Source organism: Engraulis encrasicolus, chromosome 24 (assembly GCF_034702125.1).
Source record: "Engraulis encrasicolus isolate BLACKSEA-1 chromosome 24, IST_EnEncr_1.0, whole genome shotgun sequence".
NCBI lineage: Eukaryota > Metazoa > Chordata > Actinopteri > Clupeiformes > Engraulidae > Engraulis > Engraulis encrasicolus.
Genome location: NC_085880.1, coordinates 15509648 through 15521377, shown reverse-complemented (window position 1 = coordinate 15521377; position 11730 = coordinate 15509648). Strand labels below are relative to the sequence as shown.

Genomic DNA, 11730 nt, shown 5'->3' with positions numbered 1-11730 from the left:
CGGTTATCCTCTTTCGGCCGATTTTTGTGAGTTTCCGGATTTTGGGGTGTCATCATTTTTGCGCACCTACTGACCATGCACATTCACTCATGTCCTCAGGCCACGCCCCCGTACTTCACCGTGGCCAATGCATTTCCCCCGAGAGATCATTCTTATGTCTATTTTCTTTGGGCAACAGTTACTAAACATCAATAGGCAGGAGGGCATGCGAGGAGTGAGAAGGCAAAGGTCATTAATTTGATGCACCAAACCTTCTCTCTTCAGCGTAGCCAAAGAAATCAATAAATACCAACACCCGCCATAGAAGAGTTAAAAGCACAGTGTCCCTACCTTTTTACCCAGAAGGGTATTTTTGACACATTTCGACACATTGACTGGCATCAGCGTCTTACATGCCTTAGATCCTTAGTCTCCATATCTGAATGTGGGCAAACCTTGGAGAGGTACCTGAAGACTGAACTGAAGGATGCACAATCCACTGAATCTGACAATGTAACACTGAAGGTCATCAAACTTCTGATGGCTTACTTCAATTAATGTTGCCTTCACGGGCTCGGGACTTCTCGAGACAGCTGACGACACTGCTCATGTGACAACTGAGTTCAGGACTTTGGCGCATTAACGCCACTGATCCCGGAGCAATCGAGAATCATGCCTGTTTTGTTTTGCTCCTCTTTTCTTTTCTTCACCTCCACATCCACAACATATCATTTTAGCTGAAGTAGGCTAAATCAAACAGTCAGAGACCAGCAGTAACTGACATATGTACATCTGCAATTGAATGACATCAACTGGCGTTGTTGATAGTGATTACAAGGTGATATTTTAGCATTTATGATACTGTTTACATGCTAGTTCCATGCATGGGCGCCATGTTGATGATGCGTGTGTCGTCATACAAAACATAAGCTCGGGAACTCGTTGTTCTATACTTCCGCCTGAGATCAACCTCGATAATTATCGATCTGACATTGCGTCACCAAATCTTCACGCCCACTTTCCCAAGGTTTTAGGTCGGCTTTCTTGGGATTATCGACTTTTTGAACGAGCCACAAGACCCAGGGGGACTCATACTCATGGCTGATGTAAGCATTACCAAAGAAAGTAGAATTGGATAGGAACTATCACTGGGTGGAAAATGCATTGGCCACGGTGTAGTACGTGGGCGTAGCTTAGGGACACGGTGCGCATGGTCAGTGGGTGCAACACCATGATGGATAAGATAAGATAGGATAAACTTTTATTGTCTGTTTGCACAGAAAATTGTGACTCCCTAAAATCCGGAAACTCCGCAAAAATCGGCCGACAGAGGATATCCGGTTGTCAGTTTTGAGTGTGTGGCCAAATTAACTGCAGCTGTCAGTCCGCAGTAATTGCGGGGGATAATTAAGGACAAACTGCTGACAAACATTTACGGCGTCCTATGACTGTTCCACACTCCAACCCTGGCGGTAGAGGCATTGCACTTTACTTTGATGCCTCAAGTACAGACCATAGAAGAAATGTGACTCCCCTCGTGGCCAAGCCATATTACGCTCTGATGACGTCTGTAAACCCTCCTATCTATACTCTCCTTGGTATTACCAAAGAGGCTTGAGACAAGAGGGCTTACTCACGTCATAACAGCGTAGTACGAAATGATGGCGAGGGGAGTACGGAAATGTTATTCACTGTGGAACAGGTCATAGGACAGCGTGAATGTCTGTCAGCTGTCCTTAATTACCCCCAGCAATTACTGCTGACCAACAGCTGCCCTTAATTGGCCACAAATTATCCACCATGGTGTCGCCCCCACTGACCATGTGCAAGGGAGTACGAAAATTGTATCCATCGCACCCACTGACCAATGACCATGCGCAAGGGAGTTAATTTTCCATCCACTCGTGTCCTCAGGCAACGCCCCCGTTAGGGTGCATCAGTTGCCCCCTATGAAAAGATATCGCCTTGGCCCTATAGTAAAAATGTTCTACACCCAGTAAAAACACACTGTGTAAAATATTTTGAAATTTGGATGAAGTCTACCGGGGCCACCAGCCCCATGAAAATAGAAAAGAATGGTGATAGTCAGAATCTTGGAATAGAAATGGACATTTTGCTGCATAAAGTGACCCAAAAAAAAACATATTGTCTCAGCTGTGTGATAAAAATGTTCTATGCACAGTAAAATCACTCTGTGTAAAATATGTTGAAATTTAGATGAATTCTACCGGGTCCACCAGGCCCATGAAAATACAAAATAATGGATCTTGGATAGAAATAGGGCTGGACTGGCCATCTGGCATGGCAGGCATTTCCCGGTGAGCCCCGCACCCTCGTGGGCCCCCATTTTTTTATTTTTTACATTACTGAAAATAGGGGCCCATGAGGGTGCGGGGCCCACCGGTGAGTCAGTTCTCCGGCACTAATAATAATGAGAGGGCCCCCTTAAATCCAAAAGTGCCCGGGCCCTATTTATCGCCCAGTCCAGCCCTGAATAGAAGTAGACATTATGCTGCATAAAGCTACCCAATAAAAACATATTGCCTCAGCTGTGTGATAAAAAAATGTTCTATGCACAGTAAAATCACTCTGGAAAATGTGTTGAAATTTTGATTAATTCTACTGGGTCCACCAGGCCCATGAAAATACAAAACAATGGTGATAGTGATGGGCAACCTGGATTCCAAAGTCCAGTGCCACATATTCCAAATATAGCCAATATAATGAACCAGCTGACCCACTGCCAGTATCAAGCAAGAGATTGCGAAGTTGTATGACTTTTGTGTGCTTCACCTGTGGGCCTACAGGATTGTACAGGTAGATGTTAATACCTGGTGGAACATCTGTACTAAAGCTGTGAATGCTCCTTGGAATGATTTTTTCAAGAAATCCCTGTAGTAGTTCAATAGAGTACATACAATACAACTGTATGTGATGTTGGAAAGAGTGGCTTCCCAAAACCTGTACTTAAGTGGCTTCTAGGTATGTCATGGGTATCACCAGGTCCAGAGTCCATTGCCAAGGGCCTCTCAGCTAAGTTATGGTACTCATCTGATGGAGTAAAGTGACATACTACCACAGGCGATGGGATAAAGAAGTAATGGCACTCTTCAATACAGTTGTATTGACTGCCTTGTAGCCTAGGCATTCCAAGGAACATTCACAGCTTTAGTACAGATGTTCCTCCATGAATTGTAGGCCCACAGGTGAAACACACAAATGCAGCTTTGCAATCTCTTGCTTGATACTAGCAGTGGTCCAAGGCAGCAAGGAATTGATATTGTGTTGCAAAAGAGCAAATTTGCCTAAATATAGCAGTTTGACCATCAGTTTGTCCTGAGACTGAAGTCTGTGTAAGTGGATCGACTGAATACACAACCTGCTTAGATATCCCTTCTGTTTGTGCTCCCAATACAGGTGATCTCACTAATTACCTCATCAACCTGGCTTAAGTGGTAATTAGGCTCAGCTGGTTCATTATATTGGCTGGGGCAAATCACGCGGTTTGTCCACCTCTGTTTTAAGACAATGGCAAACCTAGATTCAAAAGATACAATCCAGTGCCACAGATTTCAAATTACCTGGTTTTACCTATCCAATTGCCCTAACTGGAAAGGTAAAACTAGGTATGTCATTTGGAATATGTGGCACTGGACTTCAGCTTTGGAATGCAGGTTGCCCATCACCATCACCATTATTTTGTATTTTCATGGGCCTGGTGGACCCGGTAGAATTCATCTAAATTTCAACATATTTTACACAGAGTGATTTTACTGTGCATAGAACATTTTTATCACACAGCTGAGACAATATGTTTTTTTTTGGGTCACTTTATGCAGCAAAATGTCCATTTCTATTCCAAGATTCTGACTATCACCATTATTTTCTATTTTCATGGGGCTGGTGGCCCCGGTAGACTTCATCCAAATTTCAAAATATTTTACACAGTGTGTTTTTACTGGGTGTAGAACATTTTTACTATAGGGCCAAGGCAATATCTTTTCATAGGGGGCATCTGATGCACCCTAGCCCCCATACTACACCGTGGCCAATGCATTTCCCCCCAAGAGATTGTTCTTCTCTGTCGAATTTCTTTGGTATTACTGTGAAGTCCCTCTTACATGTAACAGCTAACACTTCACACAAGTTTTTTTTATTTGCCTACCCTGGGGGGGGGGGTATATTTCCTGTATTTGTTAATACCGTATAAGAACCCAAACCTTGTGAAATTTGAGGGAGTTCATCTGAAGAGTATCACCAGAGGGGGTTCACTCACCGGTAATACTGTAGCTAGTTGGCGCTGTGAATGGATGTCAATGGGATTTTCACTTGCCCGCATTCGCTCCCTACTGGGCGTTTTTTTTTCTGTATAACTCAATCTCTCTCTCTATCTCTCTCTCTCTCTCTCTCTCTCTCTCTCTCTCTCTCTCTCTCTCTCTCTCTAATGCATTCCTTGTTTGCCAGTGATCTGCCTTTTGGCAGTCAACTTTTCCAAGCCTGCACACACACACACACACACACACCTACCTGTTTTCACTGTGAGCTTATGGTCACTGACTCTCTCTCTCACTGGTTTCCAAAGCACACTTGCGCACATACACACACACACATATACTCGCACGCACACACACATACACACTCTGACACATACACACATAGGCCTACTCTCTCTTTCCCTCTTTCTCTTTCTCTTTCTCTCTCTCTCTCTCTCTTTCCCTCTTTCTCTTTCTCTTTCTCTCTCTCTCTCTCTGCAGGTGCCTTGTGATGACCTGTATTGGCATAGCAAAACACATACACACACACAAATACTCTGTTGCTCTCTCTCTCTCTCTGCAGGTGCCTTGTGACGGTGTGTATTGGCATAGCAACCTGATGCGTGACTCAGACTGGACACCAGCAGAACAACCATCTGCTACACCATATGACATACACACACACACACACACATACACACACACACACACACACACACACACACACACACACACACACACACACACACACACACTTACAATCTCCCTCTCCCTCTCTTTCTCTCTCTCTCTCTCCCTCTGTACGTACACACCAGAAAGGCAAAGGCAGCAATAACTACAGAAAGAAAAGAGAGAAAAGAGTTTTGGTGGCAGAGTTTTAATGGTAATGATCAGTTATGAGGCCGTTTTGCCGCTACTGATCTAACTGTTTGGTGACACTCTATTTGAAAGTGTCCCCATAGGAATGTCACACAGCCAACATGAATGAATGATAAGACACATGTCAGGAATGTTAATGATAAACTACTGTGACTTGTTTTTGGAATGTCAAGGTGACAATATTTTGGTGTTTTGGGGACATCACCAAAGTTAGATGAGGCTGGATATATGCTTGCTGCAGGATACGTGTACGGGATTTTGTGTGCGGGACAAGACCTGACAAGGTACGCAGACAGGTGCGTACGGTGCAATATTGATAAATGCACGAGGGATTGACCTTCTCAACTTCCATGTTGATGTTGCGGTAGAGTCAAACAATGGTGGAAAACATTAATGAGATACCCGTTGGCTATCTGCCCGCTAGACAATACCCCAAGGAAAGTTCTCTAGTTGCCCTGAAGAAAGTATACAGTATGCACTTGGTTGCACGTGGTTTCATACATAATTTAAGGCACACACCAATCATATCCCATAGCCTAACACATTATGACATACCGTAAACATCATCTTACATCAAATCAATAATGTGTTCCTGTCTGACATGTGCAATTCATTTGATGCATACTGTATATGACATCCTTATCTTTCTTACAGTATAGGCTCAGTCGTGACTCAGTAGTGGTTAAGGAGGTTTTCTTAAGATCATGGGGGTTGCAAGTTCGTCAATGAAACAAAGAAAATTGTCATTAGCCACAAGGGTTTTTTTTTCTGTGATTTTCATTTTTATTACAGAGTGTTCATGCTTCATCAGAAGGCTATAACATTTTGTCTTTAAAAGGGCTACCTTTTGTATGAACAAGAGACATTTTCAGAGCAGAATTCTTTGTTTTCTATTTTAAGAAGTGACCACATTCAAAACGCCATAGATTCATCAGATATTACCAGATGCCCTTGTGTAATTGTAAAGCTTAGAATCTGCATTATCTGAATCTACAGTATTATTAACTCTGTATGCCCCTGGGCCTACTTACAGTCTGCTTTCCTTTGACTGGTCATATTTACATCAATGGCTATGGGAGCAAATCTCTTATTTAAGCTTTATGTCAGTAAACATGAATGTCAGTAATGTCAACTTACAAACAGTAATGAATGAAGAAAGCGAAGGACAGCTCTCTTTAGATTTTTCTCTGTTTATTCTTCTACTAACGTTTCGGGCAGAGCCCTTCTTCAGCGTGTAATGATTATTGCCAATCACCAATTGCCGTCACCAAACGCCACAGAAAGAGAAGGAGAAGGAGGGGACAACGACCCATTGGGAGAACGAACTTGAGCGGCTATCTTACTCTTCTAGAAGATGTTTGATTAAGCGTTTAAATTTGCCAATGGAGATGGTAAAAACATGATTTTGGCCAAACTAACATGGACGTCACCTAATTGTCAAAAATCGCCTCTTATGGTTGGTCTGTCTAGTCCAGCAGGGTCCTAAAGGTATTTCAATTCGATGGCCATGCTTTATGATCTTGACTATTTATGATCATTTATGTCTCTTTCTCTCTCTCTCTCTCTCTCTCTCTCTCTCTCTCTCTCTCTCTCTCTCTCTCTCTCTCTCGCACACATACATGCACACACATGATGAACTAAGGTTGACATTCAACGATCACATGATGACACGCACACACACACACACACACTCGCGCGCATACACGGGTGCGTGCACACAGATCTCTGCGATGACGGCTGTTGCTTCAGAGGAATGTTGAGCATTGATGCAGCCTAAAGCACGCACACGCGCACACACACACACTGTTGCTGTTCAGAGGAGCGTTGTGCATTGATGCGGACTGAAGCTTATTTTCATCTCATTAAAGCATGGGGAGAGAGCTCAAGGGAGGCGGTATGTGAGTGTGTCTCTCTCTCTCTGTGTGTGTGTGTGTGTGTGTGTGTGTGTGTGTGTGTGTTTGTGCGTGTGTGTGTGTGTATGTGTGTGTGTCTGTCTAAATGAAGAGAGAACTGACGGGGGCGTATTTATTGTCATGTAAATCTGCTTTGGTACACAAGACAGTTTCAGTCATGCCAGAGTTATAAATAGATAGGGAGGTGTGTGTGTGTGTGTGTATGTCTGCATATAAAGGGAAGACAGAGAAAAAGAGCTTGACTATTTTCTGTCCTTGAAAAGGCATCTCTTTTCACTTCCCCCCCAACACACACACACACATCTCACACTGTAGGGCGTCACACACACACACACATACACACACAAGGATAAACTCTCTTTCTCCATCTCTCTCTCTCTCTCTCTCTCTCTCTCTCTCTCTCTCTCTCTCTCTCTCTCTCTCTCTCTCTCTCTCTCTCTCTCTCTCTCTCTCTCTCTCACACACACACACACACACACACACACACCCTCAAGGGCACACTCAGTGATGTAATGATACTGCTGATGAAGTGACATAGTTATCCGGGTGTTTCTGGGGAAACGGGAGAATATGATTGGCTACCCGAACCACAAAACAACCAACGGAAAGATGAGAGTATATTTGGCACCTGATTTCCTCATTCCTGTCTTCTTCTTCATCACCCTCATCATCATCAGCATCATCATCATCATTATCATCATCGTCATCCTCACCATTACCACCACCGCCACCATTCCAAACATGATATGCTGATTGTGTGTTGTGTGTTTGTGTGTGTGTGTGTGTGTGTGTGTGTGTGTGTGTGTGTGTGTGTGTGTGTGTGTGTGTGGTATCCAGTAGTTCTCATATATTAGACGTGTGTGTGTGTGTGTGTGTGTGCGCGCGCGCATGTGCACGTGTGTGTGCATGGGTCTGTGTTCAAGATGAATCTGCTTAAAAACATCCTTGTTTCAGCACACTTCATTCTCATTAAATAATGCATGCCAGCCTGTGTGTGTGTGTGTGTGTGTGTGTGTGTGTGTGTGTGTGTGTGTGTGTGTGTGTGTGTGTGTGTGTGTGTGTGTGTGTGTGTGTGTGTGTGTGTGTGTGTGTGTGTGATAGAGAGAGGGGGGGGCAGAAAATAGGAGAGAGAGAGAGAGAGAGAGAGAGAGAGAGAGAGAGAGAGAGAGAGAGAGAGAGAGAGAGAGAGAGAGAGAGCATGTTAAAGGAAAAAGATGAAGCCAGATCTATGTGTGTGTGAGATGTGCAGTTTTGTACCTGAAGGCGCGTCCTCTTAATTGAGCTAGGGAGAATACACACGCCTCTACCAGGAGATGAACCCTTTCCACTCTCTCTCCCCCCTCTCCTTCTCCTCCTCTTTCCACTCTCCCTCCCCCTCTTCTCCTCCACACACCCCTTCCCCCCTCTCCTCCTCCTCAACTTTCCACTCTCTCTCCCCCTCTTCTCCTCCACAGCCCCTTTCCCTCCCTCTCATCCTCCTCTTTCCACTCTCTCTCCCCCTCTTTTCCTCCACAGCCCTCTTCCCTCCCTCTCCTCCTCTTCTTTTCACTCTCTCTCCGCCTCTTCTCCTCCACACCCCCCTTACCTCCCTCTCCTCCTCTTTCCACTCTCTCTCCCCCTCTTCTTCTCCACACCCCCTTCCATCCCTCTCCTCCTGCTCCCATCTCTCTCTCTCTCTCTCCGTCCACATTCCTTCTTCCAGTCCTCTCTTAGCCTTCTCATCTCTCTCTCCACTGCTCCTTTCTTTCTTCACCCTTTCACTCCAGCTCTCTCTCTCTCTCTCTCTCTCTCTCTCTCTCTCTCTCTCTCTCTCTCTCTCTCTCTCTCTCTCTCTCTCTCTCTCTCTCTCATAATCCACATTCCCCCTTCTCCTCCTCTCCTCTCTTCCTGGCTCCTTTCTATCATCCCCCCAGTACACACTCTCTCTCTCTCTCTCTCTCTCTCTCTCTCTCTCTCTCTCTCTCTCTCTCTCTCTCTCTCTCTCTCTCTCTCTCTCTCTCACACATTTTCTCTTTCTCTGCCGCTCTATATTCCTCTCTCCCTCCCTCCTCTCTCTCTCTCTTTCCCTCCACCAGTCTTCCGTTTCGCCACTCGCAGGACGATGCTCACATCCCAGTTACCGCCGAGTCCTCACGAGCTGCACACCTCTTTCCCGCCCCACAGCCTCGTGCTGTCCTGAAGGGGGAATTCAGCACCGGGACAGCTCCACGCGTCTCACCGCAACATGGCGTCCGAGGTAAGAACCTGCTTGATGTGATCGGGAATTGTGCGACGCGAGATGTGGGTTTGGGTTGGTTAACGGGGGGAATTGGGGTCTAAACACAGATATTCCTCTCGCGACTGGCGCCTTCTCTGCTTTTAGCGCGCTGTGAAAATCCTAGTTGTGTCGCGAGCAGTAAACAAACAGACTGGTCGCTCACGATGTTTGCATGTAGAAGTGAGTGACCGTTATCTTTCTCAATCTGGCTCCTTCGTTCACGTGCGCACTATTCCGGATGACGTTTGTTTGTTTAATTCGGTGTACGAAGCTGTGTGTCCAGTTTGGTGGCACCTAGTTGCTTTTACACTCTCCCTCGTGATGCAACAACTCGGAACAGCTGTTTAGAGTGACGACAACGGCGATGAGGAGGAGAGCACGCGGGTAGAAGCCGTTAGAATATCGTGTGTGTGTGTGTGTGTGTGTGTGTGTGTTATTCATCAGCCTGTTTCACGTGATGAGTAATGTAGCCAAGCTTACATTATACTTTTAATTTGTTTTTGACGCACCGATTAGGTGCACCGTGGGGAATAGCATTACAAACACAATGCACACCACACCACACACACACACACACACACACACACACACACACACACACACACACACACACACACACACACACACACACACACACACACACACACACACACAGCAAGAACATTGTCCTTCTGCTGAGGTATTTATAGGGCTATTGTGATGAATCATCAGACTGAGCTGTGTGTGTGTGTGTGTGTGTGTGTGTGTGTGTGTGTGTGTGTGTGTGTGTGTGTGTGTGTGTGTGTGTGTGTGTGTGTGTGTGTGTGTGTGTGTGAACTGAAATCTGCATCTGTTCTCTCAGACAGTAATTCTGTATTTCAGCTAGCAGACACCCTCTCTGTGGGGAGTCTGTAGTCTGTGCAGAGCTGCAGTGTCGATGGAAACACCTGTGTGTGTGTGTGTGTGTGTGTGTGTGTGTGTGTGTGCGTGCGCTTGTGTGTGTATGTGTGTGTGTGTGTTAGTAATGTTGTGTGGAAACATACACTACTGAGAGAGCAGAGCTCATGTCAGCACCACAGTTAAGTATGTCAGTTGGGGGGTCAGTTGCCCGGGGCCCAGAAAGTAGTGGGGCCCAGAATGGGGTCCACATTACATTGTATGTATTGGGTTTCAGGTAACAGCCCTGCCAAAGCTGTCAGCGACCCTGCGTACTATGCACACACACACATACACACACACAGACACATACACACACATACACACACACAGACACATACACACACACTGTCTCCTACAGAGTGGTTTTCTTCCTGTAAGACTCTGTACTGATGGTGACGTGCGGTATTCTAGTAGTATACTGGCTACTATGACATTACTATATGTGAGAGTCTACAAACACGAATGCGTGTAAGAGAGCAATACAACTCAGTCATCAGTCGACACTCCGAAACACCTGTTCCATTTGATTTCGGCATCCAGGGCTGGACAGGTAATCTGGCATACAGCAGGGCATTTTCCTGGTGGGCCGACAATCCCCATGGGGGCGTTACTGTTGTTGTGATTGTTTTCCTGGGTATTGGCTGAGCTGACTATTTAGAGGGTGAGGCCCATTGGTCCACCGTCAACATAGACAGTGGATTCAGCCGGTCGAGATATAGTACATGAAAGTGGCCTGTGTGTGTTCGGGGCCTGGGACATTTTTTCAGTCCCAGCTCAGCCCTGTGGGCATCCATGACCCAGTAGTTAGGCAGTTGCAGGGTCCATCAATCATACATTGGGGACAGCCAATGGCCTAGTGGTTAGGGAGTTGATCTTTCAATTTGGGGATACGAACCCCACCTGAACTCTCCATACTCCTCCATGTATGGCTGAAGTCCCTTGAGCATTGCACCTAACCCCCTATTGCTCCAGGAATTGTAACCAATACCCTGAAAAATAACAACTCAAATTCGCTATGGATACAAGCCTCCGCCAAGTGTAGTGCAACGTTATGTAAAGAGCTCTATGCAGTCCCTCCAGGATTTTGCACTGGGATTTTGTGATTTTTGCGGTCAAAATGTCTGATTTTGTGGCGGCATTTTCTCATTTTTTGCAAAGATTTTGCGGCATTTTCTCATTTTTTGCAAAGATTTTGCACCCCTTTCTGGGTTTTTTTGGTAACTGAAAACCACAATCAGTCTAAGCAGGCTTAAGACAAAAGAGAGAGAGATTCAGAAACACTTCCTATATAATAGAATAATAAAATATTGTCAAAAACTGCCAGAGCGTCTTATAAGCCAGTGCGTCCAATGTGTAAAAAAAATCATGGCCGCGACACTCATAAATCTCTGTCGATATTTTAGAACGACTTCGGGGGAAAACGGGACTGCGCGTTATGAAAAAATACTTGTGGGTATAATGAAGAGCGTCGCGGGGTACAGTAGCCAGGCTGTATGCAAGCGTTACAATGTCACCTGTTGGAAGACGCGTC

At 45.4% G+C, this 11730-nt stretch overlaps 1 protein-coding gene across 1 annotated transcript in view; it reads left to right on the top strand.

Moving 5' to 3' along the window:
* The first annotated feature begins 5339 nt into the window (after positions 1 to 5339).
* golga7bb (golgin A7 family, member Bb) overlaps positions 5340 to 11730 on the top strand; it is a 16072-nt gene continuing 9681 nt past the window's right edge. Inside the window, exons 1-2 of the mRNA XM_063192087.1 lie at positions 5340 to 5395; positions 9100 to 9260. Coding sequence (XP_063048157.1) covers positions 5340 to 5395; positions 9100 to 9260 — 217 coding nt within the window. The remainder of the gene's footprint in view (positions 5396 to 9099; positions 9261 to 11730) is intronic.